Genomic DNA, 26,994 nt, shown 5'->3' with positions numbered 1-26,994 from the left:
TCTCTTGGCAAATTGAAGCTACAAAGGCTTCATGCAATGTGTGCTTTGTGTGAGATATGTCTAAACTTTGACGAACGTCCACCACAGGCTTTCCGACAGAAGACCATGCCCTACTCGTAATCTATTGAACATCCGCTGGAATTCAACATTGCTGGAAGAGCCGATGTTGCTTATTACAATGGCTATGAATAGACTGATCAGCAATCCGATGCGAAGAAAGGTTCCATTGTTTAGGATCGCAAGGCATACTTGAACTCGAGCCTGTTGGCTTACTCAGAATGCCCGAGTCATATCCCCCAGCGACTATCTCTCCATGACTGGCGGGCTCTCAAAAAAGCACATGGATTTGTCAGTGAAGAGACATCGAGAAGGGGTTGAGTTGAATTTGTAAGTGAAGAAGCAAAGAAAAGGAAGGGGGCTGAACCTATCCTTACCTTGACTTGCGCGCCTCGCCTGCTTCCTCCAGCCGGGGTTGACATTTTGCGATGCGATCAGCGTCAATATCTACGTACATTCACATACACAATCCAAGTACAGAGAGAAGGGTCAATGAGCATCAATCGTGATAGCACCAGGAGAAGAGGCCGCGAGACAAGGCTGGAGAGATATATCTTCCAAATCAAAGGAGCTCGCTGCTCGAAGAAAGTCTAACCAGCTTTGCGGATCAATGTGTGGTTACCACCGATCATCACTGAAGGCGGGGTCAAAACAGGGGACCAGCTCCATCTCGAATGTTTGATGTTCCATGCAAAGTCTCCAAAGTGGCTGCGCAACATGTGCATGACGAGATAAAACGATAATGATATGTTGTCCTTTATGCAATTTGGGATTTCTAATGGTTCGAATGATTCAGCCTGATGTGATGTATGGGTTAGATTAGTCTTGGTACATGCTGCCCATTGGGGATATTCGGCATAACATCGCTCTATGGACCTGTGAACCTGCAATCGTACACCAAAATGCTAAAGACACGCTGTTATCTTAATCACTAGCGGGAAGGCTGATAAATTCACAGTAGCCGAATCATCGAATAAAGGGAACACCTCTCCTCTTCTTCCCCGAACCACCACAATCCATTCTTTCCTCCAACAACCATTCTTTCTTTGAAGCAGACGTAAGTTTCCAATCATCTATCGCACAGCTTAGCGTTTAAAAGTGTCACTGCATTGGGGCACTCTTGTTTACACCTTTGCATCTCACGCTTTTACATTGGCATCCCCCCTCTAACGCATTGACACTGCAGGCCCGTGAATTGAAATACCTTCAACATGCGTTATCTACAATGTGTTGCATTGGCTTTTGCATCAGCTGCAATTGCTTCGGCCTCTGATGTCGCTTCCCTCACCAAGGAAACATTCCCAGATTTCATCAAGGAGAATGATTTGGCCCTTCTAGAGTGTAAGTTGCTCTGACGACATCCATTTGTCTCGTGTGAACCACCGACTGACACTTTTATTCCATAGTTTTCGCACCTTGGTGTGGTCACTGCAAAGCATTGGCCCCTGAGTATGAAGAAGCTGCTACAACATTGAAGGAGAAGAAGATTGCCTTGGCCAAGGTTGATTGCACAGAAGAAGCCGATCTCTGCCAAAGCTTTGGCGTTGAGGGTTACCCAACTCTCAAGGTCTTCCGTGGCGCAGAGAATGTTTCCCCATATTCCGGCGCAAGAAAAGCCCCAGCGTGAGTCGATGTATTCCTTTACCAGCAGTATTCATAAACTAACAAACATATCTAGGATTGTCTCATACATGACCAAGCAATCCCTCCCCGCCGTCTCAGTCTTAACCAAGGATACATTGGAGGATTTCAAGACTGCCGACAAGGTAGTTTTGGTTGCATACTTCGATGCTGAGGACAAGACCTCAAACACCACCTTCAACACAGTTGCGGAGAAACTCCGTGACGACTACCTCTTCGGTGCCAGCAATGATGCAGCTTTGGCAAAAGCTGAGGGTGTTAGCTTCCCATCTATTGTCCTTTACAAGTCATTCGATGAGGGCAAAGCTATCTACCCAGATGCTTTCGACGCCGAGGTTATTGAGAAGTTCGCAAAGACTGCGTCCATCCCATTGATTGGCGAAGTTGGCCCAGAAACATACGCTGGATACATGGCCACTGGAATTCCATTGGCATACATTTTCGCCGAAACCCCAGAGGAGAGAACTACTCTCGCTGAGACTCTTAAGCCAGTCGCAGAGAAGCACCGTGGTGCCATCAGCTTTGCAACCATTGACGCAAAGGCTTTCGGAGCTCACGCTGGTAACTTGAACCTTGACGCCGACAAGTTCCCTGCTTTCGCTATCCAAAGCACTGTCGACAACAAGAAATATCCTTTCGATCAAAGTGTTGAGATCACTGAAGCTTCCATTAGCAAGTTCGTCCAACAATACGTTGACGGAAAGGTTGAGCCAAGCATCAAGTCTGAGCCAATCCCAGAGAAGCAAGAAGGCCCAGTTCAAATCGTCGTTGCTCACAACTACGATGACATCGTTTTAGATGACAAGAAGGATGTTTTGATTGAGTTCTACGCTCCATGGTGTGGACACTGCAAGGCTCTTGCACCAAAATACGATATCCTCGCTGGCCTTTACGCTGATGCTGGTTACACTGACAAGGTTACCATCGCTAAGGTCGATGCTACTCTCAACGATGTCCCAGATGAGATTCAGGGTTTCCCAACCATCAAGTTGTACAAGGCTGGTAACAAGAAGAACCCAGTTACCTACAACGGTAGCCGTAGCATCGAAGATTTGATTAAGTTCATTAAGGAGAACGGCCAACATGAGATTGAAGTTGCATATGATGAGAACGCCGCTGCTTCCCCAGAGGCAGAGAAGCCAATTGCTGAGTCTTTGGCCAAGCAAGCAGAAGCCGCCACCGAGTCTGCTAAGAGCGCTGCTGAGGAGGCTAGTGAGACTGTTTCTAGCAAGGTCGCTGAGGCCACCGAGACCGCAGCTGCTACTGAGGATCATGACGAGTTGTGATTTAATTTCGAAAAAGAAAGTTTGGGTTTCTTCTGTTTCATGTACCTGTAGCTTAATCGCAACAGGTATTGGGGTTGGGGTTCTTTAAATTGTTAAGGCAATAACATTGGAGCAATACTGGAGCAAAATGAGAATTGTTTATTTGATTATCTGATTTCTCCCCGTGATAAAATTATCGTTTGAATTATGTAGATCTTCCTATCTTAATTACCTCGATAGACACCTAGGTACTTATTAAGGTTTTATCAAAATGTGCCCCAGAAGTGATTGATTGGTGCTGTAAATCGTAAAATCACCCCGCATCTGTTCAGCCAAAAAATATTCGCGCCTCAGGAAGTTACATGGTCGGCCGGGGAAAGCTCCAAACAAAAGCTTGATCTTCAACAAAACATACGAAAGAGTCCGGTTAAAGAACTCCGCACCACGACGTAACAAAGCAATTGACGACATTCTCGATCGACATTCTATTTTCATACTATCAATCACGATACTGCGAATTCGAAACATAATATTATAGACACAATGGCATCGCGCATCTTATCACCAGCAAGCCAAATGCTTCGCGCACCAGCAATGGGAGCCGCCAGAGGTTTCTCAATGAGTGCGAGGAGAGCGGCTCAAATTACGGAAACTCCTTTGCCAGTTAGGAAACCAGTCGGTGCTTTTAGAGGAGGGTGAGTTGGGAATTTTCTTCTTGTTTGGGAGTTGGTTATGGCATGGAGGGGAAGGATATGAGGGGAGGGGTCTAGAGTTCGGCGGGTTCGACGGGTTCGACGGGATGGAAGAAAAGAGGGGAAAGGATACAGGAAACGATACAGCCGCATGAGGATAAAAACTAATTCAGATGGGAATCTCTAGATTGACTGGCTTCTTACTCGGATCAACATTAGCCGGTGCCGGAGTTTACTATTACATTCTCGAAGAATACAAGGTCAGCAATGAGTTGTTGACAGAGGATATCTATGTGAGTTCTATTTCTTTTGGTTCTTCGCTGGTTGATTTGGAGGGAATGATATTGCGGGCTGGGAGGGAGGAGGGAGGAGGGAGGATCCAACGATAAGAAGTGGATTGGACGAGAACAAGGCTAACCAAGGCATGATACAGAGTCTGCAAAATTCAGTACAGAGAGTTCACACATATGTCCAATCGCTAGAGGAAAAGCTTGCAGATTTGGAGAAGAAGAAGAAATAAGTCAGGAAGGGACGCCAGTAGATGAGATGGGATTGGAAAGGCGATTTCTAGAAAAGGGCATAGTGTGGGAAAGGAAGCTAGGAAGAGAATGCCAGCGGAAGGAGATTGTGTATAATATCCGAAATGCGATGCGATGAGTTGATTTGGTGAATATCTTTGCGAGCAGCGAGCATAATGCTAGGTTTATAGGAAATAAGAAACATCTCCAAGAACCTCATAATGATTTTATGTGGTAGGGTGTGTGCGGACTTGAAGAAGCTTCTTTGGAGCAATGTAAAGTTTTGGGTTGTAATGCTGAGATATATCCTTGACGGGACTGCATCAACACAGCTTCAGTAATTTTGTCTATATCCATTGATTTCGTTTAAAAAATTGCTCTGATATTTCATGATTTCCATATCGCGCAAAACCTCACCATTCACAATATTCAACCTCGCCTCGGCATCTAGAAATAAAAACTTGATAACTTTTCCTTCCCTTCCTTCACAACATATTTTGCCATCCTCTCAAAACCACACACGAGTATGAATTTCGGCGTCCTCGAAATCGCGCCCTCAAAATTCGTTCCAGCCCCAGGCTACGCATACGTACCCGATGTTGCCAATGCGCCGCAGATAGGACTTCAGCCTTCGGCGCGACGCGCGCGCGGCCCGGCAGGTGTGGGATTGGGTGCCGAAACGACGAAGAAACAGGATGCGAAGATTTTGAGAGAGTTGGCGCAGTTGGATAGGGAGAATCATAGGGATGTTAACATACCGGTTACGGGAGGGAGGGGAAAGGAAGGGGGAAGAAGTATGTGATTTTCTTGGGGGTTTGGGGGAGAGGAAGAGGAAGAGAGGAGAGGGAAGAAAAGGAACTTAGCAGGAGAGAGAGAGAGAGAGAGCTATGCGCAAATACTGACGTGATGCAAAAACAGGAAACCAATCCAAACTCACCCCCTCCGTCCGCAAAATCCTCGCCTCCCAGAAAACATTCGCAAACCATCTCTCCGATTTCGAAGCCCTCTCTTCTCTCCCCACCACCCAACAGCCCGCTACCCCTACCATCTCCGTCCCCAAAGTAGCTCCCGCCCCCGGCTTCACCAGCACCGGGAAACGAAGCCACAAGAGAAAAGAGCCGCCCCCGCCGGGCATCGACCCCCCCAAGCGAAGCCACAAGAAAAAAGACCCCAACGCGCCTGCGACTTCCACCCCTTTAAGAAACATGAGCACGCCTCTTATCAAATCCGAACCCGCGACTGCAATTCCCACACCGGCTGCTCTCCCCGCCCCGGAAGAATCCACATTCGCGCCGTTTTTGTGCTCGCTGCCGCCGCCGAAACCGCACCCGCGAGATGCCGATCCGTTGCTTGTTTCGCGCGTGCCGAATTTGCCGGGGAGAGAGGTGATGCAGAGGTTGCTGGAGCTGCCGCCGTTGAGTTATGCGGAGGCGAGAGGGGGCTGCTCGGATGAGGATCGCAGGAAACCGGGGAGGGTGTTCTGTGAAGTGTGTGGGTATTGGGGGAGAGTGAAGTGTATGAGGTGTGGAGGGAGGGTGTGCGCGTTGGATTGTTTGGGGATTCATAAGGAAGAGTGTTTTAATAGGTATGGTGCTTAGGGGAGGGGATGGGTAAAATGGGGGAAGCTGAGGGAGAGAGGGGGGGAGGGAGGGAATGAATTACGCGGATTGGGCTACTCATTAGTAGTGTTATGATTATGGAATTAGATGTGCAGGAAAATTCATGGGAAGAGTGATCACCTTGATGGATGGATATCTTCAAGATTGCGTGCTTGTTCGTATGTATATTTAGATTTTTGTATTGGGATACCCTTGGGGAAAATGGAAATGAGAGGAAGTTAGGAGTTCAAGTGTCGGTGCCGAGTATCTCCGAGTACATAGATTCAGACATTCTAATCGGTGTTGGAAATCACATAAAGGTTGACAATGGAACACGTATAATCTTGCTAGCTCATAGTCCACCTATCCAGCTTACCACTCCCGCTCTACCGTCTCCTTCCCACACCCCCTCCCTCCGCCCTCTCCGCCAACGCCACAACCTCCCCAATGCCACTCGCCTCCTGCTCATCTTCCAACGCCATAATCTCCTCTCTGCAATCCCACCACTTCTCCTCGCTCATCTCAAACGCCTTCGTCTTGATCTCCTTCACACTGAGTGTCTCAGGCTGGATTCCCTTCCAGCGAAGCCCCGTCATCAACGCTTCTTGCCATTCATTACCCGTGCGCTGGAAGAAATCGCGACGGCTCTCAAACGGACGAGGATGCGGGAGATTATCGTCCGGACTGGTACTTGAGGTTTCTGGTGTATCGTCGAAGGATTCGGGCGCAGAAGTGCTGGGTGATGCGTCGGGGAGTTCGGAGGAAAGAGATTCCTTCTCCTTGCGCTTGGATTTGCGCGTGCTTTCGGTGTGTAGATGCTTCTTATCGTCCATTTTTACATCGCCTTCTTCGTCGGCATCTTCCTCCTCGTCGTCTTCGTCATCTTCGTCATCATCTTCTTCATCGTCTTCACTATCTTCCTCGCTGCCAAGCCAGTTCTCGGGCTCTCGTCTAAATATCTCCTTTACGCCATCCATTTTACCTAGATCAACGGCGTACATTTCATCAAACGTGAATTCACGATCGCCTTTCTCATATGTACCTCCGTAGATGTAAAGAACGTCGTCTTGAACCGCCAATTGGGCATTAAATCTCACGTGGGGAAATTCCATCAGGATCTGTTTCGCAGGCAAGGCATCGGCATCTTCATCTTCGGGCTTGCTTGTGTCGATCTCCATATCATCTGCATCGGCTAGTGATTTTCCCGTCTCGAGCGCGGCGAGATTGCGTAGGAGTTCTTCTTCGTTCGCTTGGCCTCTTCCTCTCCTTCCTCCTCCGCGCTCGTTTCCTCCGTTGTTCTTCTTCTGCGCTCGTGGCTTGCGGAGGGCAAGGGGGAAATAGCGATTTCGTTCAATGTTCCATGCGAAGAGCGTATTGAAAAATTCACTATCAATTCCCTCCTCGGATTCCTCAACATCGTGTACGCCGCCAAATTGTATACCGCGTCCCTTGTGGTAAGCCATTGTGGCGCCTGCACGTGGAGGATTGGGCGTGTTGGCTGGTTTTTTTCTGCGTTCCCAACGCACGGTGGGAGGAGCGGTGGTCGATGTATCGGCGGGTTGGGTAATGCGCAGATAGAAACAGTCTTGGTGGACCATGGGTTTGAGCACATTGCGCATGGCCATTCCACCGCCTTTCATCTGTTTTCCCGAGACGTTTGTTTTGACACGGGAGTAGCCTCCATACAACACGGCGCCATTTTCGTGCGGGAGAAAGGTGAAGGAGGATCGGGCATCGGGTTTCTGGGTCACGGGGGGAAGAACGGGATTGTGCCAGACGAAGTTGGAAGTGTCGTAGACCCAAAGGTCGGACAGATATTTGGTCGCTTGCGACGTGTCTTGGAAACCACCGAATAGGATAATGTAGTTTTTGTAGTAGGTCATGCGGTGACCGCTACGGGCAGGAGGAGATTTTCCTTTGGTTTCTAGACGTGTCCATTCACGCTCAGAGGGACTGAGGTGCCAGAAGTCCTGTTTGTCGTTAGTGTATATTCATATATCTAAGATCTGCATCCTGATCATCAAGTCTGAAAGTATGATGCGTAATGATATGGCGCGAAAGAACTTACATTGTAATGATAAAAAGTTCCCTGTTTGGGACTCGAAAACTCCCCTCCAAACATATATATTCCCCCTGCGTTTCCACCTCTACACCATGCATGTCCAGATCTTGGCAATGGAGCATTCGGACTAGTCACTACATGCCACTCATCCTTATTAACGGCATACACATACAAATCGTTGAAGAAAGTCGCCAAAGCCCCGTTAAAATACTCGCCCCCGAACAAAAACAATTCATTCGCATTACTGGGACTAGCGATGAGAGTTGAAGAAGCTCTCGGTCTAGGAGGCTCGCAAACCGCCTCTGTGATCTTCAAGAAAGACTCTTGGGCTTTAGCATACTCGGCAAGAACGGAATCGAGATCGACAGATTCATTGTCGCTGTCGTCGGCGGATTTGGATTTTTGGGCTTTGGTCTTTTCCTTCTTGTCGGCCTTTTTCTCTTGCTTTTGTTTCTTCTCCGCGAGCTTCTTCTTCTTGTCTTCGGATTTGGATTTCTTGTCTTTAGCCATCTTCAACGGTTGGAGAGCGGACCAGAAAGTAGAGGATAGAGGGGTATGATATCACGTGACTATTGAGGATAGAGTCAGCGATTTTGCAGGAGTTGTGGGTATAGGTAGTTCAGATGACTTGGATGGTGTCAATCCTGTAATGAGATTATATGTAAATCCCGAGGAGCCTCGAAGCCGTATGTATCCAGGTAGGTGTAGTTTTTATGCTGTATCATGCAACCACTGGGCAGTGAACGGAAGAATCTGCAAGCACAGGCGGGACCTGCAAAAAAGGAACTTGCATTTTCTCAACCGCAGATATGATATTGAGCAAGCATAACCATAATATACAACTGTGCTCTCTCGTCCTTCATCTCAAATGTGTCTGTAACTACTGTGTGGGTAGAGAGAGGTGTTGAATATCACATACCTTCACGCTGTTCCCTACGCCTATTCCAATCAGCTTTTTCTTCTGTGCAATTGTTATCAAAGATGTTGATTTATTTCTTGGTGGGGTGGATTAATGCGCAGAAGAGAAGACGAGCTGGACGAGTTACGAGCTGGACAAGCAATCCACCCTTGACCCTTGAGGTGACTTGGCCCCACGTTTGCATAGCTTCCCCTCCTTGAGCCCTCCAAATAGACAGACAGGTACGTGAATGTTGGTGCATGGCTGGAGATTATATCTTCATAAAAGTCACATGTGAAATTCTTAATCCGATAACATTCGCTACATATAAAAGCATGCATCCTTCTTCCTCTTCTGCAAGTATTACACACGGATAGACAGGTGTACGATTGCGATCTCATCCTTTTCACTGTCCATTGCTTATCGTTCGTGGAGCGTGAGATAGCACATTGAACTGAGCACGCTACAGTCGGCGGTGTGCCCATCCAACAGTTTACATATCCGTCCATATTGCTTTTTCCCGAGATACTTCTTATGCTCAACCTCAACAAACAACTCTTTAAATTGTTAAGGACGACGCCGGCCTCAAACCTACCTAGCAAAATGTCCGTATCTCAGCTTGTGGATTCAAAAACACATTTGGTACCAGGTAAGATATTCTCTACGTTTTGGTTTCTCTACATTTGAAAACTACTCGCATATTCATGTTTTTGTATTTGTCGTGACCGATCTGTTCTCTGCTCAAAGTGGGCTCAATCTATGGTTGATCCTGGACCTGTCTGTTGTGCTGTTATCTGATCTATCAGTGTTTTCTGCGTAACAGTAGAGTACGAGGCAAGAACTACAAACTGACATATTTGTAGGAAAACTGAAAGTTTCGGAACTTTTTTTCGAGGTTCCCTTAGAGTGAGTGGTGTCCCCAGAGAATTCCTCATACTCCAAGCAAATAGCAACCAGTACCTCCTTTGAAAGCAAGACCCTAACTCCAGCCCACCTATCTAGCTATTCTAATGAATCAAAAGGCTCGATTCGAATATTTGCACGCAGTGTAATCAAACATGAGAATCCAGCCATAAAGCCCACGGAAGAAGAAACCCGCAAGTCTTCCCAAAAGCCCTGGTTTGTTTACCTCCAAGGTGGACCGGGTTTTGGATGCAGACCACCTCAGGATTCTCCAATTACCAATGTAGTTCTTGACAAAGGCTATCAAATGTTATATATTGATCAGCGTGGAACCGGGTTGAGTAATCCTATTTCAGCTGGTACTTTGGCTTTGCAGGGGGATGCTCAACGTCAAGCCGATTATCTTAAGCATTTCAGAGCTGATAATATTGTGAGGGATTGTGAGGCTATAAGAAAGATACTCACTGCCGATTATCCCGAAGAACTTAAGAAGTGTGTGGTTTTCTTCTTTCTCTATTCCGAGATCCGATTTCCGATTTTTCTTGGATCCCAAAAACACTCCCTTCTTCCCGTCCCTTCTCAGGACTTTGCTTCTCGACATAGACGAAGTTCATTTTCCGTACCATTGATTCCATGTTATTGAAATACGGAGTGAACACCCGCTAATATCATACAGATGGTCCGTGTTCGGCCAATCATTTGGCGGTTTCTGCATCCTCACATATCTCTCATTTCACCACCAAGGTCTACGTGAAGTTTTCACCAGCGGTGGTCTTGCCCCAGTTGGCCACTCAGCCGATCGAGTTTATCGTGCTACCTTCCAAAAAGTAATTGAGAGGAACCGAGCCTACTATCAAAAGTTTCCCGAAGATGTTGCTGTTGTTCAAGGTCTGGCTATCCACATTAGCGCCAAGAATGGACTACAAATGCCATCTGGTGGTACATTAACCGTGAGAATGTTCTTAACTATGGGTATTCAGTTCGGGTTCCATGGAGGTTTGGATTTGGTCCATGACATTGTGTTGAGGATGAGTTCGGATTTGGATCAGTATTCATTCATTACTAAACCTACTCTTAAGGCTATCGAGGATGTAGTCAGGTAAGCATTATTCATTTTGCCCTTTAAAACTTCCCAGACTCCCCAAAAGTCTCGATATCCTCAGATACCCTCTCGAAAAATGATCACTAACCCTCCGCTACCACAGTATGGATAACAATGTGATTTACGCCATCTTGCACGAATCTATCTATTGCCAAGGCAAAGCCTCAGACTGGGCCGCCGACCGAGTAAGTTCTTTCCCATAACCTCCATTACCATCAAGCTAAATGCTAACTCTCTTCCCCACAGGTAGGAAAATCCCTCTCCGAATTCAAATGGCTCACCGGTCGACCCCGTTCCCCCTCCTCCCTAATCAGCGAACCGCTCTTCTTCTCCGGTGAAATGATATATCCCTTCATGTTCGAAACCTCCCCCGAACTATCCGCCATCTACCCCGCCGCCAAGATCCTAGCCGAATACACGGAATGGCCTCCCCTATACGACGAATGGCAATTGGCACGAAATGAAGTCCCCATGTATTCAGCTACGTATATGGATGATATGTATGTGGATTTCGGGTTGGCGCAGGAAACTGTTAGATTGGTGAGGGGTTGTAAACAGTGGGTTACTAATAGCATGTATCATGATGCTGTAAGGAGCAAGACGGGAGAGATGATGGGGGAACTCTTTGCGCTGAGAGATGATGTGATTGATTAGTGAAAGACAGAGGGGTATTTTAGGGAAGACGGAAAGGAGAAATTAGAAAATATGAAGCGAGTTTTTGAAATCCAATGATGCGAGGATAGCACAGCATAGAAGTATTTGAACCCTATCCATCCATCCATCCATCCATCCATCTATCCATCAGCATTAAACCCCCACATTCAGCACACTACCTGCCTACACTACCTACCTACCTACCATAAAATAACTCCACCAATCGATCAATCTTCACCAAACATCCCAAATCCTCTCTCTCAATCTCACCTCCTTAGGCTAAATAAAGACCCATACCCCACCCACCCCAAACCTTCGAATCAAAAACTTAGTGCGCTGACTACAATCGTATCATCTTTATCTTGATGAGATCACTACACTCGAAAGCTATCTACCTAGTCTCTTCGTTTCCGCTTCTCAAACTTCCAGATCCCAAACGCTTTCCACATCCACCACACCCGAAACTTCAGAGCGCACCGGAAATGCATCGTGTCAAAAATATGAACTTGGTTAATCAATCTCATTATTCTCGGTGACTTGATTTCTAATTCTCCTCATTCACCTTTAAAGTTGTGAAGATTTGAAGAATTTGAAAAAGGGTGGTACGTACGTACGTACGTACCGGTGAACGCTCATCTACATGTAACGAACATTTATCTAGTATCTGATTTTCCGAATCTCAGTTCTCAGTTCTTCCTACTGAGTAAATAACTCCGATGTAATATAATACAAACAAACATCTCCTGATTGCATTTTCTCCTTTCCCAAGATAATGAATCTCCATAATCTCAAAAACTAGCCGGCTCTTAACTATTTCCCCAATTTTCCCCACCCGCCACCCCTCGGAACGCCCACCGTTAACTCCCCGCTCCAAGTAATGAGATTCAAAATTCTAACTCCAAAACAAGCGCTCTCGTATTCTCATGCCCCTTTTCTTGCCCCGCAAATACCACAGAATGCTACATCTCCGGCGTTGATATACGATGCGTCTTTGCAAACGGAATTTGTGCATTTCCACGAATTGTGTATGTGTTCGGGACGGAGAACGTTGGCGCAGATTGTGCAGGTGAGTGAATGTGGTGGGTTTTCTAGAGAGCAGATTGGACAGATTGATGGGGATGGGGGCAAAGAGTTCGTTTTTGGTGGCGTGGGATCAAGTGGAGGTGTTTGTGATTTGGTTGTAGGGGATATAGTTTTTGACAATTCCTTTTTGATCGAGCTAGTTTTTGTGGTGAGAGTATTCTTCTGGATATTTTTGCTTCGAGAAGGCTTATCTGTCTTTGATGGCCCAGGCTTATTTGGGGTTACTTCTTCTTGCGATCCCCGTTCAGCCTTTGATGAGCTGTCCGGCTTGAAGTATCTTTCAATACTTTCCATCCCCCGCAGCTCCTCGAACTCTCTCTTCGCATCCTCGTTATCTCTATCCTCATCTTCACAAACTTTGACCATTCCCCTCCCCTTCCGATCCACAAGTCTACTTCCGTCAAGATCAAGTGCATCATCGGGTTCAGGCTTGATGTACATTTCATCTTCCACATCACTTTCTGCTTCGCTGTCGGTGACTAGGTCTTCGTCTTTAACATCTGGCTCTTCTTTTTTCATGTCGAAACGAGCTAATGCAGCAGCAGCGCGGAGTTCTCGGCCTCGTTTACTACCGGCTACTTTGGGCTTGGAAAGATTCGTTTTTCCTTTCTCAAGAGCGACTTTTGTAGCGGCGTCATCTCCTACTGTGGTTGTTTGAATTAGTATGTGCTTCGAGATTGAACAGGAGATATAGCATTGGTAGGATATAGATGCAAGACTTACAAGCAACTCCATTGACACCAAATTTCCTTCTGATTCTCCTCTCCTTCTGCTCCTTATAAGTGATCTTCGGTTTTGCCTTCCTCTTCTTCCCACCCCCTCTTGACTTGAAAGTTCCACCACATAGATGTTCCGGCAATACCTCTCCCTCACCCAGCTGATCTCCCATAAATGCACCATCCTTCAATAGTACGCCTTGTCCCCAAAGTCCATCACCTGTATATCCCCTCTCCCAAAGCCCCTTCATCTCTGCCGAATACTCATTTCTAACTTTCCAAAATGCCCCAGAATGATTCATTAGTTTACAATGCGCCAACTCATGCATCATCACCATCTGAACAAACTTAAATGGGAGCCATCTCCCCGTTGAAGGTGATTTGAGTACAAGCTGTATCACTTCTCCGTTGTTAAAATTGCGACCTGCATATTTGATTAGCATGTCCGGAAGTGGCTGAGAAGAGGGCAGAACCATACCCCAGAATTCTAAATTGGGAGGATATTCTTCTAATGATGCGACGGCGAGATGATGCTTGTTCATGATCGGAGTGCATTGTGCAGCAATTCGTTCCAGAAACTCTTGAGATTTGGATTGATCTTCACCAGAGAGGGGTTTAATGAAGACGATGTTATTATTTGGTTGTGTTCTTTTGGCATTGATTCTCTCCCAACCTAGAGGCATGATGGCGGATTATTGAAAGGAATGAGTGAAGATAGTATTTGTACCAGCAGATTCACGTCTTCTCATGTATATCGAGGGGGAGATGAAGGGAAACAGCTAGTGATAGAAAGAACTAGAGGGGTGATAGCGATAAGACTTCGCGTGTAACGAAGAACGCGTTCAGAGCGCCAGATCACGTGTTGCATAACGTAAGAATAGATCTTGTTCCACATTTGCATGACCGACGCAAGTCCCTTTTTAGTTCCAGACTTTTTCGGGACAGAGTTATCTCCCCGACCTTGACCTCTCATGGCCAAGGTATTACCATGAACTCGATGCCAGTTTTGTATACCGAGGCCCGATTTGGGGTTTCAATGGCGGATGTTCCCCAAGTATTGATAAATCAATTATATAAATGATTGAATGCGGGGAGCTTGGCAAGTGCCCCCCGATATACATGACAATCAGCTTGATGTCATTGCGGTAAGGGATCGTATGTGCCACATTAGTATACACCAGATGTAGTTGTCTGTTTCTACTATATAATATACTTCTATTTCCTTTGAAGTGTACTGTCTTCTCGTATGCTCAGCTCTCCTTCTTCTCTAAGTCTTCCTGTTGTCTTCCACCTATAACTTACTTTCAGTATCATCTCATAAACCAGACCAAAGTCTCCCCGATAGTTTCCCCCTATGATGTCAGCATCCGCTCAACCCAAAAAACCTTTCCATGTCGCTATTTGCGGTATGTTTCAAGCTAGAATTCAAAGTAAACCTCACCTAACAACCATTCAGGCGGAGGTATCGGTGGACTATGTATGGCCATTGGTCTCATCAAACAGAACATTCCATGTACAGTATATGAAGCCGCGCCTGCATTTGCAGAAATTGTATGATCACACTTATTCCTTTACAACTTTCTCTGAAGCTCATCTTCACTAGGGTGCAGGAGTGTCATTCGGACCCAATTCCATTAGAGCAATGGAGTTGATAGATCCAGCTATCAAACGAGGCTTTAACAATTGCGCAACATACAATGGATCCCCAGAAGAAAGAGATGTCTGGTTTGATTTCCGGATAGGCACGTCAGAAGAAGGCTGGAAAGATTTCAAAACAGGAAAGCCACCTGTTAAAGAAGGAGAATTCCTGGCTAAAGTTGTGGCAGAAGGTTATGGACAAGCTTCTGTTCACAGAGCTCACTTTCTTGACGAATTAGTCAAATTGGTCCCAGAAGAGATCGCACAATTTGGAAAGAGAGTGGAGAAGGTAGAGGAGAAGGGAAGTAGACTATTGATGACTTTCGAGGATGGAACAACTGCAGAGGCGGATGCAGTGATTGGGTGTGATGGTATCAAATCGAGGACGAGACATATGGTCCTTGGTAGTGATCATGAAGCCACTTCACCAGTCTTCAGTGGGAAGTATGCATATAGAGGCTTGATTCCCATGGAAAAAGCGATTGGAGCTGTTGGAGAATATTTAGCCAAAAACAGTCAAATGTATCTAGGCCACAAGAGTCACGTAAGTGTTCATCCCTCATCTGATTCAATATATACTAACATCCCTCTAGATCCTAACATTCCCTATTGAAAAAGGCGCCACAATGAATGTTGTAGCGTTTCAAACGCAACCGGATGGAAAATGGGAAAACGAAAAGTGGGTTCTCCCAATGAAAGAATCAGACATGTTCTCCGATTTTGAAGGCTGGGGTAAAGATGCAAAGCACGTTTTATCACTTATGGAAAAGCCAGACGTGTGGGCTCTCTTCGACCATCTCCCTGCTCCAACTTACTATAAAGGCAGACTCGTGCTCTTGGGCGATGCGGCTCATGCAAGTACTCCCCATCAAGGAGCAGGTGCGGGGCAAGCTATCGAAGATGCGTTTGTTTTGAGTAATTTACTCGGAGACTGTAAGGAAGTGGGTGACATTGAACGAGCATTTAGAGCATACGACGAGATTAGGAGGCCAAGAAGTCAAAAGGTAGTGAAGACGAGTAGAGAGGCAGCGGAACTTTATGAATTTGAAAATGAGGAGGATGTGGGGAGTGACGGCGCAGATGTGAATATTGAGAGTATGAAGGGGAAACTGAGGGATAGGTGCAAGTGGATTTGGAATGAAGATCTGAAGGCGCAGTTAGAGAGTGCTAGGAAGGTTGTGAGGATAGGGAGCGGGAGGGCGAATCTTTGAACGGTAAAAGGGATTTGAAATTTGGACTGGACAACAACTAATATGAACATTATGGGACAAGATGTAAAATATTTTCTTTTCTTGTTGCTGCGTGGTCTTAATGGCGCACCTGGGAGAAGTGCAAATAATTACCTAGATACTGGAAGATTTATATTATCAAACAAGACATTTTTGAAAAAATAGTCGCTCATCCAAGTTCGATATTTATGACCTCATTCTACTCTACCTACGTATCGTATGATTCTTTCCGCCACTTTCCTGGTAGGGAAATTCGGCCGAAATGATCCACAGTTATATCCTTCGCTTCAATTAATTTCTTATCTTACTTGATTAACATCTTTTACAGGTTTGCTTACACGAGAAGGCATTGTTTATCTGACTATCCGGGTACTTGAAAGTCTAGCTCATGCAACAAGAGCAACGAGAAACCATCTCTCAGCATTTCATCCGATCTGTCTACGTAAACCCCACCGCGTCCCCCACCATAAGCCTCTGCCACTTCTCCACACACTCCCCAATTCTCACCAACACGCCCGCAGCAAGCAATCTCCTCTTCTCATCCTCCTCACTTCCCGTGCCAATTCCTTTGAAAACCCCGTCAACCCACTCCCTCGTCTCCAATAATTCCCGCCCATGTCTTTCTGCCAGACCCCTAAGATCCCCATCGTTGATCTCCAAAATCGTCATAAATGAAAACAATAACGCTTCTTGCACCACCGTGTCTGTCATCGCTTGCATTCTCAAACCAAGACATAAATCCCAAAATTCGCTCGTCATTTGTGGAAGACTTAGTGTTGATTGACCTGAAGAATAAAGGATTATACTGAGGGTTTTGAGAAAGAGACTTAGGAGATAGGGTTGGAAAGCGATATTAGAAGATGAGTTTGAACCGTAGGCTTTGAGGTGAATAAAAAAGCGACCGGTTAAGGGGAAGAAAAATGAGGTAGAGACGATTTTGGCAAGGGTATTGGAGATAGGCTTCTTGCGCTTTTTTTCGACTTCGAGACGGGAGGAGAAAGTGCGGACTTTGAGGATATTGGGACCGCTTAAGCTGTCAGCTGTCTGGGCTGCAAGAGGCGCGAGGAAAGTCTTTTGCAGGCTGCTGGTTAGGGCTTCGACGGGGTTGGCGGTTGCGCTCAGAGCAGTAAGAGCAGTTTTTGAAGGGGTCAGAGAATAGTGTTTGTGCATTGCTTCTGGGAGCTTTTTCGAAGGAAAAGATGATGAAGATGAAGATGAGCCAGTTGCATTGGCGAGAGACTTGTCTTCAGAACCATGACCACCTAGCTCCCGAGCTCCGAGACCGAGTGTGGTAAGAACAGCAGCACGCTGAGCTAGAGAGTAATCGCCATCAAAGAATGTTTTCGAAAACCATTGGCCCATTTTTTCTGGCAGTGCAATGAGGATGGCGATCATAGCTTGTGAACGCATCTCCTGGAAGTTCTCGATATCATATTTATCCTGCAAACCAACAAGAAGAGTTGCGATTTCTTCCGCATGAGAACTGACCTCTGCACCAAAATTGGCTTTACGCCGTATCAAAGAGGCTGCAGTGGAAAGTGCTAATTTTTGACGATCGTAATTTTCAGTATCTCTTAAATAGGTGATGAGATCACGGATATAGACGGGAGCTGTTGGTTTGTTTCTGATGACAAGTGTTGGATCTTCATCAGAGTCTTCGACATCGGAATCAGGTTTGGCATAAGGAGTAAGTCCATCGTCATCAGATTCTACTTCATCATCGTCCTCAATTTCTTCGATAGAGATGATTTTGGAATTTCCTTTGAGGGGGTTTGGTTTTGATACTGGCTTGGTCTTTGCAGCTTTCGTCGCTTTCGATATTTTTGGAACAAACGTCGACTTGAGAGGCTCGAGATTACCAATAGTATCTGATACGTTTACCAAACTCTTGTACCATTTTGCTTCGGATGTTTTCGTATCTTCAATTTTAAAATCCATAATCTTATCTCCTTTATCGACTAAGCTAGACATGGCTTCTCCAATGACCATACCCAAGAAGCGTGCTCGAGGTGATGATGCAGCTAATCTATTCGAAACAACACTCAAATGAGAACCCGACCTCATAATCATCGTAAGTCGAAGAGGGGACATTCTACAAACATATCCGGCAGATAGAAGGAGAACTTGAGCATGTACTTGAAATCGTGTTAGCAAAAGAATGGCATTTGATTGCTCGAAATAGCATACCTTCTTGTTGCAAGGTAGGCGCGTGTCTAATGTACAAATTATCACCAAATTGACTCAAACTCCTTTCCAATATGCTTTCCATATCCTTCTTATTTTTTGAGAGGGATACAATTGCAGCGCGTCGAATTGCTACACCTTCGCCCATACCAGCCCCCGAAGAGCTTGTCAACCAAGCTATTAGATGATCTTTCCGCGACTCATTATCGGCGGTTAGCATGTTAATGAGCTTAGCTGTTGCTGATATGATTATTGCATTTGCTTGCCACCACGTGTCATCATCCTCGGATGTGATATCCAATGAAAGCATATCCCGTGACAGTAGATTTAGAAATGTATAAAGTAGATTTCGTTGTTCAAAGCTTGGAAGGTATCCATATAGCTTCAAGAATTTTGCTGCATCTTCTTCTTTCTGTAGTAGTAAAGAGCCTAAAATCTCTTTGGCAATATTATCTGAACCCCAGTGAGCGATGGGACCAAATCAATTCAACAAGTAGTCTTACCAATATGACCAAGCCTAAGACACTTCCCAAAGAGCTCGTTGCAGCTCTTCCATGCTTTCTCGGAGTCTTGTGGCAGGACTTTCAACCAGAAGATGATATTTTGACTCAGCCATCTGCTGTAGGAGCCTCCATCTGCAACCCAATACTTCTCACTTGGCTGCTTACTGAGTTCATTGGAGATTGCTTCTGCCTCGGCAGTGACGCCAATAATCTTTCCACTTCCTATCAAAGCTAAAAATTCATTGAATAGAACTCTCTGTTTGATAGGGGCATCGGACGAACTAGTGATAGTGTTCCAGAGCTTTTCGATGGTGCTTTCTCCTTCCAGAACCTCAACACAAAGTTGTAGCTGTATCTTTATACTCTCTTCGATGCTTGAACCTATGTATTATTAGATTATCAAATGTACAGGTTATCTAAACCCAAATTTCGGGTAGCTTGCCTCCTATATTCTTTTTAGTCTCCTTGGACTGCTGCGTGAATCGCTTTAAGTTCAGTAATATAGCATTAATACCGGTTGTACTTTGAATTGAATTCAGCAGTAATTTCAGAATAGGAGATTGCTTGTTCTTTTTCGTCTTTCCGCCTGACTCATGAAGAATACTCCAGTAATTGGGTGTGACTTCAGACACCAAAACATGTACCAGCTGAGAAGCCAGGGGACCTGGGGAAGTAATACTAAAATCTGTTTCATTATCAAGGAATTCCAGAGCCGACTTCAAGTCATCAAAACTTGGCTGATTTTTCAGAGTTTTTAACGCTTGCTCAGCGCTTGAAATGTGTATAGGATTTGAAGGGGCCTTCTTGACTGGCTGGATTAATGGTGAAGAGGTAGAAACCTCAATAAGAGCATTTTCATCCTTTTGCTCTTGTCTCTTATAGACTATGCTCACGGGTGTGAGTAGATCATCCATAGCTGCATTGAACTTAGTCAGTGAATGGTTTTGAATAGATTTTTAGATTCAAGTAATTTTTAGATTCTCAGAGTCTACAGCTAGGTGTACGCGGGCAATCGCGGCTAATGCGTTTGCGATAGCGCTAACAAGCTCATGCACCTCGATAAGAAGACATTCCAGTTCCAACAGTTCCGAGCTATTTTGATCATACAATTCTCCTTCTCTACAACAAATTCCTTGACCGCAGGAAAGTACTCGAGAATTATTAACTACACACAAGTTCTTTCATCATGGCAACCCAAACACTCTCACGATGGTATGTATATCCTTCCTCTTTGCTTACTGTTAAACTAACTTTTTGAAGGTCTTATTTAGACAACATTCGTCGAACTTCTGGACCATTTACTGATGAGGACTTTGATGGTAACGAGGCATGCACTGCTCTTCTTGATCACATGAAAATCCTGTAAGTTTAAATATTCTTGAAAATAAAGAAAGGATATATTGCTAATACGTCTACAGTGTAATGTTGGTTGCCTAGGGAGTTCACAAAATAGAGCTCCGAGTGCTAACAGAAAGTAGTGGAGCGGGAGGTCTTGGTTGTGAAATCTTGAAGAATCTAGCGCTATCAGGATTCAAGACAATTCATGTGATTGACATGGGTACTTTTTTGTTCAACCTAATCCGAGATAACACTCTAACAAAGCTGTTGTAGATACAATCGACGTTTCAAATCTGAATCGACAATTCCTTTTCCGCCACAGCGATGTTGGCAAGTCTAAAGCTGAAGTTGCAGCCAAATTCGTGGAGAAACGAGTAAAGGGTGTCACAATTGTACCGCATAATTGCAAGATCCAAGACAAGGATGAGGAATTCTACATGCAATTCAGCATCGTTGTATGCGGGTTAGACAGTATCGAAGCCCGACGATGGATCAACTCTAAATTGATCGACATGGTTGACATGGAAAATCCGGACAGTCTAAAGCCATTGATAGATGGAGGTACCGAAGGTATTATAAATGTTTTTAAATATTTGAAGCAAATTTGCTAACGGGATTATGTAGGATTCAAAGGTCAATCCCGTGTCATCCTACCAACTATGACTTCCTGTATCGAGTGTCAACTCGATATGCACGCCCCAAGAGCTGCGGTTCCTCTATGTACGCTAGCCACAATTCCTCGCCAACCAGAGCATTGCATCGAGTGGGCTCACATTATGGCATGGGAGCAAGAGAAGCCATTTCCCAAGCTAGATAATGATGATCCAGAACATATCACTTGGCTTTATAAGAAGGCTTTAACAAGAGCGCAAGAATTCAACATCCCGGGTGTTACTTATTCTTTGACACAGGGAGTGGTCAAAAATATCATTCCAGCAATTGCCTCAACCAACGCAATAATCGCGGCAAGCTGCTGTAACGAGGCGTTCAAAATCGCAAGCAGTACCAATCCCTCTCTTGGATTGGAGGAAAATTATATGATGTACAGTGGAGACGACGGCATTTATACTTACACCTTCAAGCATGAGAAGAAGGACGACTGTCCCGTGTGTGGAAACTTGGCAAGGGATTTGAGCATCGACCCCAATCTGACTCTTCAGGAGTTCATCGATTCTCTTGCACATAGACCAGAAGCACAGCTCAAGAAGCCTTCAATTCGTTCAGCTGACAACAAGTCTTTGTACATGCAGAGCCCGGAGAGCTTGCGTGTAAAGACTGAGCACAATTTGTCGAGGAAGATGGGAGAAATGACTGGAGACGGGGATGAGGTTGCAGTGACAGATCCGTCATTGGGATCAGTAATGTTCAAGTACAGACTGAGATTCTCTAGGGCATTTGTGGCAGATTCTGCGAATGAGAGTGTGTCCACTTAGCCGGAGTTCAGCTGGAAAATAACGACGAAGGATGAATGATGAGAAAATGAAGTGGTTTTAGCGAGGTCATAGGCAAAAGGAGTTCTGATAGCTTGTATACCTAGCTGCCAATGACTGGGTTATTAGAGAACGACATCATACAAATAGCATTGATTTTTTGGTTACAATAAGCTCTTTAAAATCTAGATACCCATTTATCCACGATTAAACCAACCAACGCCATATTTCCTAAAACTCCTGCAATGCTCCCCTGTATATCTCCACAAATTACTTTGTCATGTTTTGTAAACTCGTTTTGAAAGCTTCACACTTTGTTCTTAGTGTCTTGATTGACTCCAGGAACAATTCATCACTGTCCCACTGTCCCAAGCTCTCAATCGAGAAAATGAAATGATCTCTGACTCTTCCCAATTTGACCTTGCCCTGGAATTCCTCATGTCTCAAACATTCTCTGCTAACAGTATCTCTCATGGCATCTACAACCACTGCCTTGTCCTCGCCCTCGTGTCCTTCATATCCGCTTCCTTTGATCTTTGCCTCCTTTGCAGTAACCTTCTCAATTCCAATAACGCCATCAGGGAAACATCTCTTGAACTTCTTCGCATCTTTGCCTAAGATTGGTTGAGTAATATCAATCACTGGCAATAGTCGATATGAAGCTGTAGCCACCGGCGAAAACTTGGCGTGATCCCTCCCAATTCCCTTAATCGCATGCATATCGATATCAATGACTTGACCGGGTCTCATCTTCGCGATCAAAATATCCGGGTTAGGACTCTTGATAGTGTTCTCGCCGCTGAAATACTCGAGTTGTCTTCCAAAAGGCTTAAATTCGATATCCTTCGCATATACGTGAGCATTGTGGTATACTTTTCTTGGATCCGTTTCTCCTGGAGCAGCTTCCTTGTTGCGTGTACATTCGATTTTCAGGGTCAATTGAATGGTATTATGATCGAAAGATCCGAGGTGACGTTCTTCCTCGGGGGTTTCTTCCTCGGGTTTTTGGAACCATTTCATGAAATCTAAAAGTCCTTCCTTTCCTCCCTTAAATGGTACGAGACCGAGACGAGCGCAGAGAACTTCATCTTGGATTACAGAGGTGTTGTTTTTGACGAAACAGTATTCGATAGCGAGTGTGGGGATTTCAGCAATGAGGATTCGACGGAAGGCATTGGCGACTGAGGCATCGATGCCAATGAGGGAGAATGAGGAGAGGAGAGGTTCGTTTTGGTGGAATTGTATTTGGAGGTTCTCAGCGAAGCTTTGTTTATTCCATGCATGCTCTTCGTTAGGCCAATGACCTGGGAAGTCTGTGGATGTGATGTCGGTGACGGTTTCGGTGTTTATTCCAACTATCTATGAATGGAATCAGAAATGAAAACCAGGAAACATTTGAAGACTTTCTACCTTTCTAGCTGCCAATTCTCTTTCAGAAAAGCTTCTGGGAGGTGGGACATCAGCCGCAGTATATCTTTGTTTTGGTGCCATTGTGTATAATTCTCCAAACCCAAGTAAAAAATCGATCGCGGGGTCGTTCTTCTCAGTCGCACTGTCGCAAAGATTCTGAAGATACAAAAAAATAAATTTTGATATCGGCATCAAAGATCAACCGGCGCCGACCCTTGCTATCCACAACAACCAATCAAATGATCTTAAATAAGCAAAGCTAAACAAAACATCCGTGCTAAGAAGTCAAGAACATCATCAAGATAATCAAAGAGGCAAACGCTAAAACGGCCTCACTCTCCACTCCTCAGTCTCATTGCCTCTCAAAACAGTGAGATCTGGTAAGAAGCATCCAGTATCTCTTCGGTTTTGTTCACAATGGTCGCATCACTATTCCGGCAGGCCGGGCGCACAGCTACTAGATGCTCGTTGCGACCCACCACCCTTCGTCCCTCAACATCAAGAGCCTCAATTAGAGCATTTTCAGCACTCCCAGCTCGCAGATACGCAGAGCCATACGAGGGCACAAGATTGGTTCCTACCGATGAACATTTCTTATTCAACAACACTCCAGATAGTCTCGACGTAGCTCCCGATTCAAGATTGCACGAAGACGAAAATGTGGAGAAGAGGAAGATTCGCCATTATACCGTGAACTTTGGCCCTCAACATCCGGCTGCTCACGGTGTGTTGCGTTTAATTTTGGAACTTAACGGAGAGGAAATCGTGAGGTCGGATCCTCATGTCGGTTTACTGCATCGGGGAACTGAGAAGTTGATCGAATATAAGACATACATCCAGGCTTTACCATACTTTGATCGATTGGATTACGTTTCTATGATGACCAACGAGCAATGCTTCTCTTTGGCTGTTGAGAAATTGCTGAACGTTGAAATCCCTGAGAGGGCAAAATGGATCCGAACACTTTTCGGTGAAATCACTAGAATTTTGAATCATCTTATGTCTGTTTTGTCTCACGCAATGGACGTTGGTGCTCTTACACCTTTCTTGTGGGGTTTCGAAGAACGTGAGAAGCTTATGGTAAGGAAATTATTGTTATTGAATTTGACTATCTAAGAAAATGTAATGGTGCTGATATCCAACGTAGGAATTCTACGAACGAGTTTCAGGAGCCCGCTTGCACGCTGCATATGTTCGTCCAGGTGGTGTCCATCAAGATATTCCAGTTGGACTTCTTGACGACATCTACCAATGGGCCACTCAATTCGGCGACCGTATCGACGAAACAGAGGAACTACTTACTGATAATAGAATTTGGATTGGAAGAACGAAAGGAGTTGGTGTCGTTTCGGCCGCTGATGCTCTTAATTTGAGTTTCACTGGTGTTATGCTTCGAGGTAGTGGCGTTCCATTTGATGTCCGTAAGAGCCAACCTTATGATGCATATGACCAAGTCGACTTTGATGTACCAGTTGGTGTCCATGGTGATTGCTACGATCGATACCTCTGCAGAATGGAGGAATTCAGACAATCTCTCCGAATCATTCATCAATGTTTGAATAAGATGCCAGCTGGACCAATCCGAGTTGAAGACTACAAGATCTCTCCACCGCCCCGTGCTGCTATGAAAGAGAACATGGAAGCACTTATCCACCACTTTTTACTTTTCACCAAGGGATACACTGTTCCACCTGGAGAGACTTATTCCGCAATTGAGGCGCCAAAGGGTGAAATGGGTGTGTACGTTGTAAGTGATGGAAGTGAAAGACCATATCGATGCAAGATTCGTGCCCCAGGTTTCGCTCATTTGGGTGGATTCGATCAAATCTCAAGAGGACATTTGCTTGCCGACGCTGTTGCTATCATCGGTACCATGGATTTGGGTAAGTTTCATGAAAAAGTTTGTCGCTTCGTTTGTAGATCCATGCTAATTATACTCGCAGTCTTTGGAGAGGTTGATCGGTAGTCGTGATTCGACGAAAAGGAAAGTGAGAAAGGAAAATGAGATGCCGGTGATGATACAGTGGTTTCAAGCAATTCCGGCGCAGATTTTTCTCCTTTGTTCTCAATGTACAAATTCTAAGTGAAAGGCTGAGTTAGCATAGTTCCAGCATTGCACGACATAAATGACTATCCCCAAAAAAATTATCTGCATTTGAAAACTTACTTGAAATTTTTGCCTTTTTCTTGCTTGATCCCTTTACATTGTTGAGTTTGGTCGTGGCATGCTGCTGATGACTCTTGGCGTACGCAACAGAGAAATATTCATAGGAGCAGGTGTATCTTGAGAATGCATTTGAGCTTGTCCCTGAGTAGTTGCTTGTGTAGTTGCTTGTGTCGCTTGAGAATCAATTTGAACTGGACCGGTAGTAGTAGTCATCTGCATTTGAAGCTGTCCCATAGATTGACTGGTTCTGGCTCTTTGAACAGTGTTGCGTTGGGTATTGCCGTTCCCATGACGTCCATTGCGTCTAGCTCCATGATGACCCTCATTGAAATATCTTGGAGCAGCAGGAGCTGCCAAAGGCGAGTCCCCTAGGTAGGGAACCTGTGGTGGGAGTGAAGGTAAACTATTATCCGAAGCGTGCCATACCATTCTTGCTTCAGGAATACCACGAGAAAGAGGGGAGAATGTGGGAGCACGAGTAAAACCGCCCATTGTGTGGTGTTCAGCCATGGGGACTGGAGCAGGACCCTGGGCGCGTGGTTGGGGTGAAACGTGTGTGCTAGTATTGGCACCGGTGTTGGCATTGAAATGAGAACGGTCCATGTAGTAGCCTGCGTAGTTATAGGTGTCTCGTTGAGCATCATTGTTCATGGCTTGGTGTTGCGGATAGATCATTGGATAGCTGGCTGGATCCGAAAACACATGAGTAGGATGATGTTGAAATCTGGGTTGGCTTGGTGGACCTGTTTGACCGTATGATCGAGGATCAATGCCACCAGTTGATGCTCTCTCAGAAATGCGTATTGGCATTGGTATTGGCGCATTGGGCTCCGGATTGGGACTCCAAGAGTACTGGTTTCCAGGGTAGATAGTGCTACCGTCTCCATCGCTATAAGCAGATGGAGCGAAACTGGGACTCTGATAGCTAGGAGGACCTGAAGAAGGGGGTGGAGGCATCTGAAAAGGGTGAAATGCATGAGTGTCGACTCTGTGGTTGGCTAGAATGGGATGTCCTGGAGGATAGACACCCATGTTTGACATTCTTGGATCGGGGGGAATGATCATCATATCTCCGTACATAGGAGATGAACCTGTCCTAATTGGCGGGTTATCGATGGGGTGAGCAGGTACAACGCCTGTAACTGGATTCATGTCGTATGGACCTCCTCTGTGGACGTTAGCGACATGGAAGTATCGATGAGAAGAGGCTGGATCGCGGGGATGAGGACTGCGATATCCTGGTGGTGTAGTGCTCATCATAGCCTCCATGTTTGATCCCTGCATGACAACGGCATTTCCTCCGATTTCTTCCGCTTGTGTGCCTTTTCTCTCGCGTCCTTCGCCATTGTTGTTATAGCCGGTGTTATCGACCGCACCTGCAGTGTTGGCATCAGTGGCATCTCTGCCTCTTCCTCGTCCTCTATTTCTAGTTCTTGCATTTTCATCCCCCTCTCTCTTGAAATCCCTAGCCTCCAAATCAGCACCCCTCTCTCTCTCCCGACGCTCTCTCTCAGCCCTGTCAAATATGACCTCACAGTTACACTCTCCTCGCTCGTGACTCTCTCGATGAGCATTCTCTTCGGCGATAACGCTCATATTCCAACTTACACGCATGCAAGCATGACAGAATTGATTGGCGGGAATGTTTTGCAGGGCGGGAATAGAACATGGGGGGAAGTTCTCGTTTTGGGCGGTAGTTGGGCATTTTGTAATGCAGGGCAAGCTGCAGTGGCCACAAGTGTAGCCCCAAAACGTCTTGAAGCACATGATAGGCGATTTGGGGGTTGTGCGAGTGATATGATAGTTTGTAGTCGAAAATATGTCTGATTTGCCGTTTAATGGGTTGGCATAGGTATCAGGGTGTTATTTCGTACGAAAGTCGGCGTACAGTTGTTAATCTTGAGGC

General features: G+C 45.5%; 12 protein-coding genes across 13 annotated transcripts; 7 read left to right on the top strand and 5 right to left on the bottom strand.

The window, feature by feature from the left end:
- The first annotated feature begins 818 nt into the window (after positions 1–818).
- Positions 819–3,221, top strand: Bcpdi1. Its single transcript, XM_024693626.1, has 4 exons — positions 819–1,114; positions 1,244–1,398; positions 1,464–1,680; positions 1,736–3,221. The coding sequence occupies exons 2-4, from the start codon at positions 1,269–1,271 to the stop codon at positions 2,982–2,984; spliced, it is 1,596 nt and encodes a 531-aa protein (XP_024549412.1). The 5' UTR covers positions 819–1,114; positions 1,244–1,268; the 3' UTR covers positions 2,985–3,221.
- Positions 3,222–3,327: 106 nt separating this feature from the next.
- Positions 3,328–4,529, top strand: BCIN_06g05720 (hypothetical protein). Its single transcript, XM_001559010.2, has 3 exons — positions 3,328–3,658; positions 3,843–3,948; positions 4,089–4,529. The coding sequence occupies exons 1-3, from the start codon at positions 3,507–3,509 to the stop codon at positions 4,173–4,175; spliced, it is 345 nt and encodes a 114-aa protein (XP_001559060.1). The 5' UTR covers positions 3,328–3,506; the 3' UTR covers positions 4,176–4,529.
- A 20-nt stretch (positions 4,530–4,549) lies between these two features.
- On the top strand, positions 4,550–5,834 carry BCIN_06g05710 (hypothetical protein). The gene is made up of 2 exons (XM_024693625.1): positions 4,550–4,967; positions 5,092–5,834. Exons 1-2 carry the CDS (start codon positions 4,700–4,702, stop codon positions 5,769–5,771), a joined length of 948 nt encoding a protein of 315 aa, XP_024549411.1. The 5' UTR covers positions 4,550–4,699; the 3' UTR covers positions 5,772–5,834.
- A 7-nt stretch (positions 5,835–5,841) lies between these two features.
- Positions 5,842–8,967, bottom strand: BCIN_06g05700 (hypothetical protein). Of its 2 annotated transcripts, XM_024693624.1 has the most exons (3): positions 8,753–8,967; positions 7,840–8,402; positions 5,842–7,741 (listed from the first exon to the last, which is right to left on the bottom strand). In XM_024693624.1, the coding sequence occupies exons 2-3, from the start codon at positions 8,341–8,343 to the stop codon at positions 6,158–6,160; spliced, it is 2,088 nt and encodes a 695-aa protein (XP_024549410.1). In that variant the 5' UTR covers positions 8,344–8,402; positions 8,753–8,967; the 3' UTR covers positions 5,842–6,157. The 2 variants fall into 2 exon arrangements, with proteins under 2 accessions (XP_024549410.1, XP_001559063.1); XM_001559013.2 differs by lacking the exon at positions 8,753–8,967 and having other exon boundaries at positions 7,840–8,636.
- A 5-nt stretch (positions 8,968–8,972) lies between these two features.
- On the top strand, positions 8,973–11,609 carry BCIN_06g05690 (hypothetical protein). The gene is made up of 6 exons (XM_024693623.1): positions 8,973–9,380; positions 9,595–9,637; positions 9,734–10,126; positions 10,311–10,733; positions 10,840–10,921; positions 10,983–11,609. Exons 1-6 carry the CDS (start codon positions 9,266–9,268, stop codon positions 11,388–11,390), a joined length of 1,464 nt encoding a protein of 487 aa, XP_024549409.1. The 5' UTR covers positions 8,973–9,265; the 3' UTR covers positions 11,391–11,609.
- A 288-nt stretch (positions 11,610–11,897) lies between these two features.
- BCIN_06g05680 (hypothetical protein) lies at positions 11,898–13,966 on the bottom strand. Its single transcript, XM_024693622.1, has 3 exons — positions 13,668–13,966; positions 13,197–13,613; positions 11,898–13,117 (listed from the first exon to the last, which is right to left on the bottom strand). Exons 1-3 carry the CDS (start codon positions 13,870–13,872, stop codon positions 12,312–12,314), a joined length of 1,428 nt encoding a protein of 475 aa, XP_024549408.1. The 5' UTR covers positions 13,873–13,966; the 3' UTR covers positions 11,898–12,311.
- Positions 13,967–14,278: 312 nt separating this feature from the next.
- On the top strand, positions 14,279–16,197 carry BCIN_06g05670 (hypothetical protein). Its single transcript, XM_001559016.2, has 4 exons — positions 14,279–14,595; positions 14,646–14,740; positions 14,793–15,371; positions 15,421–16,197. The coding sequence occupies exons 1-4, from the start codon at positions 14,544–14,546 to the stop codon at positions 16,036–16,038; spliced, it is 1,344 nt and encodes a 447-aa protein (XP_001559066.2). The 5' UTR covers positions 14,279–14,543; the 3' UTR covers positions 16,039–16,197.
- Positions 16,198–16,218: 21 nt separating this feature from the next.
- BCIN_06g05660 (hypothetical protein) lies at positions 16,219–19,707 on the bottom strand. Its single transcript, XM_024693621.1, has 4 exons — positions 19,186–19,707; positions 18,744–19,124; positions 18,244–18,693; positions 16,219–18,191 (listed from the first exon to the last, which is right to left on the bottom strand). Exons 1-4 carry the CDS (start codon positions 19,655–19,657, stop codon positions 16,495–16,497), a joined length of 3,000 nt encoding a protein of 999 aa, XP_024549407.1. The 5' UTR covers positions 19,658–19,707; the 3' UTR covers positions 16,219–16,494.
- A 135-nt stretch (positions 19,708–19,842) lies between these two features.
- On the top strand, positions 19,843–21,649 carry BCIN_06g05650 (hypothetical protein). The gene is made up of 6 exons (XM_024693620.1): positions 19,843–19,955; positions 20,004–20,105; positions 20,162–20,167; positions 20,222–20,301; positions 20,355–20,651; positions 20,706–21,649. Exons 1-6 carry the CDS (start codon positions 19,930–19,932, stop codon positions 21,512–21,514), a joined length of 1,320 nt encoding a protein of 439 aa, XP_024549406.1. The 5' UTR covers positions 19,843–19,929; the 3' UTR covers positions 21,515–21,649.
- A 9-nt stretch (positions 21,650–21,658) lies between these two features.
- Positions 21,659–23,078, bottom strand: Bcrpc40. Its single transcript, XM_001559019.2, has 2 exons — positions 22,922–23,078; positions 21,659–22,870 (listed from the first exon to the last, which is right to left on the bottom strand). Exons 1-2 carry the CDS (start codon positions 23,000–23,002, stop codon positions 21,782–21,784), a joined length of 1,170 nt encoding a protein of 389 aa, XP_001559069.1. The 5' UTR covers positions 23,003–23,078; the 3' UTR covers positions 21,659–21,781.
- Positions 23,079–23,196: 118 nt separating this feature from the next.
- On the top strand, positions 23,197–25,075 carry BCIN_06g05630 (hypothetical protein). The gene is made up of 3 exons (XM_024693619.1): positions 23,197–24,001; positions 24,069–24,804; positions 24,865–25,075. The coding sequence occupies exons 1-3, from the start codon at positions 23,339–23,341 to the stop codon at positions 24,885–24,887; spliced, it is 1,422 nt and encodes a 473-aa protein (XP_024549405.1). The 5' UTR covers positions 23,197–23,338; the 3' UTR covers positions 24,888–25,075.
- Positions 25,076–25,077: 2 nt separating this feature from the next.
- Positions 25,078–26,962, bottom strand: BCIN_06g05620 (hypothetical protein). Its single transcript, XM_024693618.1, has one exon. The coding sequence runs from the start codon at positions 26,853–26,855 to the stop codon at positions 25,122–25,124; it is 1,734 nt and encodes a 577-aa protein (XP_024549404.1). The 5' UTR covers positions 26,856–26,962; the 3' UTR covers positions 25,078–25,121.
- Between the last annotated feature and the right edge of the window lie 32 nt (positions 26,963–26,994).

This window comes from Botrytis cinerea, chromosome 6 (assembly GCF_000143535.2).
Source record: "Botrytis cinerea B05.10 chromosome 6, complete sequence".
NCBI classification, from domain to species: domain Eukaryota; kingdom Fungi; phylum Ascomycota; class Leotiomycetes; order Helotiales; family Sclerotiniaceae; genus Botrytis; species Botrytis cinerea.
The sequence above is the reverse complement of the archived record's forward strand: the minus strand, read 5'-3'. Positions and strand labels throughout refer to the sequence as shown.

Coding starts and splice junctions, on each gene's coding strand:
- Bcpdi1 (XM_024693626.1), top strand. CDS start 1,269: ATGCGTTATCTACAATGTGTTGCATTGGCTTTTGCATCAGCTGCAATT. Junction 1,399..1,463: donor TGATTTGGCCCTTCTAGAGT/GTAAGTTGCTCT, acceptor TTTATTCCATAG/TTTTCGCACCTTGGTGTGGT. Junction 1,681..1,735: donor GGCGCAAGAAAAGCCCCAGC/GTGAGTCGATGT, acceptor AAACATATCTAG/GATTGTCTCATACATGACCA.
- BCIN_06g05720 (XM_001559010.2), top strand. CDS start 3,507: ATGGCATCGCGCATCTTATCACCAGCAAGCCAAATGCTTCGCGCACCA. Junction 3,659..3,842: donor GTCGGTGCTTTTAGAGGAGG/GTGAGTTGGGAA, acceptor GGGAATCTCTAG/ATTGACTGGCTTCTTACTCG. Junction 3,949..4,088: donor TGTTGACAGAGGATATCTAT/GTGAGTTCTATT, acceptor GGCATGATACAG/AGTCTGCAAAATTCAGTACA.
- BCIN_06g05710 (XM_024693625.1), top strand. CDS start 4,700: ATGAATTTCGGCGTCCTCGAAATCGCGCCCTCAAAATTCGTTCCAGCC. Junction 4,968..5,091: donor GGGAAAGGAAGGGGGAAGAA/GTATGTGATTTT, acceptor ATGCAAAAACAG/GAAACCAATCCAAACTCACC.
- BCIN_06g05700 (XM_024693624.1), bottom strand. CDS start 8,343: ATGGCTAAAGACAAGAAATCCAAATCCGAAGACAAGAAGAAGAAGCTC. Junction 7,742..7,839: donor GAACTTTTTATCATTACAAT/GTAAGTTCTTTC, acceptor AACGACAAACAG/GACTTCTGGCACCTCAGTCC.
- BCIN_06g05690 (XM_024693623.1), top strand. CDS start 9,266: ATGCTCAACCTCAACAAACAACTCTTTAAATTGTTAAGGACGACGCCG. Junction 9,638..9,733: donor TTTTTCGAGGTTCCCTTAGA/GTGAGTGGTGTC, acceptor CCACCTATCTAG/CTATTCTAATGAATCAAAAG. Junction 10,922..10,982: donor CAGACTGGGCCGCCGACCGA/GTAAGTTCTTTC, acceptor TCTTCCCCACAG/GTAGGAAAATCCCTCTCCGA.
- BCIN_06g05680 (XM_024693622.1), bottom strand. CDS start 13,872: ATGCCTCTAGGTTGGGAGAGAATCAATGCCAAAAGAACACAACCAAAT. Junction 13,614..13,667: donor TCCCAATTTAGAATTCTGGG/GTATGGTTCTGC, acceptor TCAAATATGCAG/GTCGCAATTTTAACAACGGA. Junction 13,118..13,196: donor TGGTGTCAATGGAGTTGCTT/GTAAGTCTTGCA, acceptor AAACAACCACAG/TAGGAGATGACGCCGCTACA.
- BCIN_06g05670 (XM_001559016.2), top strand. CDS start 14,544: ATGATGTCAGCATCCGCTCAACCCAAAAAACCTTTCCATGTCGCTATT. Junction 14,596..14,645: donor TTTCCATGTCGCTATTTGCG/GTATGTTTCAAG, acceptor ACAACCATTCAG/GCGGAGGTATCGGTGGACTA. Junction 14,741..14,792: donor CGCCTGCATTTGCAGAAATT/GTATGATCACAC, acceptor CATCTTCACTAG/GGTGCAGGAGTGTCATTCGG.
- BCIN_06g05660 (XM_024693621.1), bottom strand. CDS start 19,657: ATGGATGATCTACTCACACCCGTGAGCATAGTCTATAAGAGACAAGAG. Junction 19,125..19,185: donor GACTAAAAAGAATATAGGAG/GCAAGCTACCCG, acceptor AATAATACATAG/GTTCAAGCATCGAAGAGAGT. Junction 18,192..18,243: donor GCCTACCTTGCAACAAGAAG/GTATGCTATTTC, acceptor CACGATTTCAAG/TACATGCTCAAGTTCTCCTT.
- BCIN_06g05650 (XM_024693620.1), top strand. CDS start 19,930: ATGGCAACCCAAACACTCTCACGATG. Junction 20,302..20,354: donor AATTCATGTGATTGACATGG/GTACTTTTTTGT, acceptor AAGCTGTTGTAG/ATACAATCGACGTTTCAAAT. Junction 20,652..20,705: donor GATAGATGGAGGTACCGAAG/GTATTATAAATG, acceptor GGGATTATGTAG/GATTCAAAGGTCAATCCCGT.
- Bcrpc40 (XM_001559019.2), bottom strand. CDS start 23,002: ATGGCACCAAAACAAAGATATACTGCGGCTGATGTCCCACCTCCCAGA. Junction 22,871..22,921: donor GAGAATTGGCAGCTAGAAAG/GTAGAAAGTCTT, acceptor TTCCATTCATAG/ATAGTTGGAATAAACACCGA.
- BCIN_06g05630 (XM_024693619.1), top strand. CDS start 23,339: ATGGTCGCATCACTATTCCGGCAGGCCGGGCGCACAGCTACTAGATGC. Junction 24,002..24,068: donor AAGAACGTGAGAAGCTTATG/GTAAGGAAATTA, acceptor TATCCAACGTAG/GAATTCTACGAACGAGTTTC. Junction 24,805..24,864: donor CATCGGTACCATGGATTTGG/GTAAGTTTCATG, acceptor TTATACTCGCAG/TCTTTGGAGAGGTTGATCGG.
- BCIN_06g05620 (XM_024693618.1), bottom strand. CDS start 26,855: ATGTGCTTCAAGACGTTTTGGGGCTACACTTGTGGCCACTGCAGCTTG.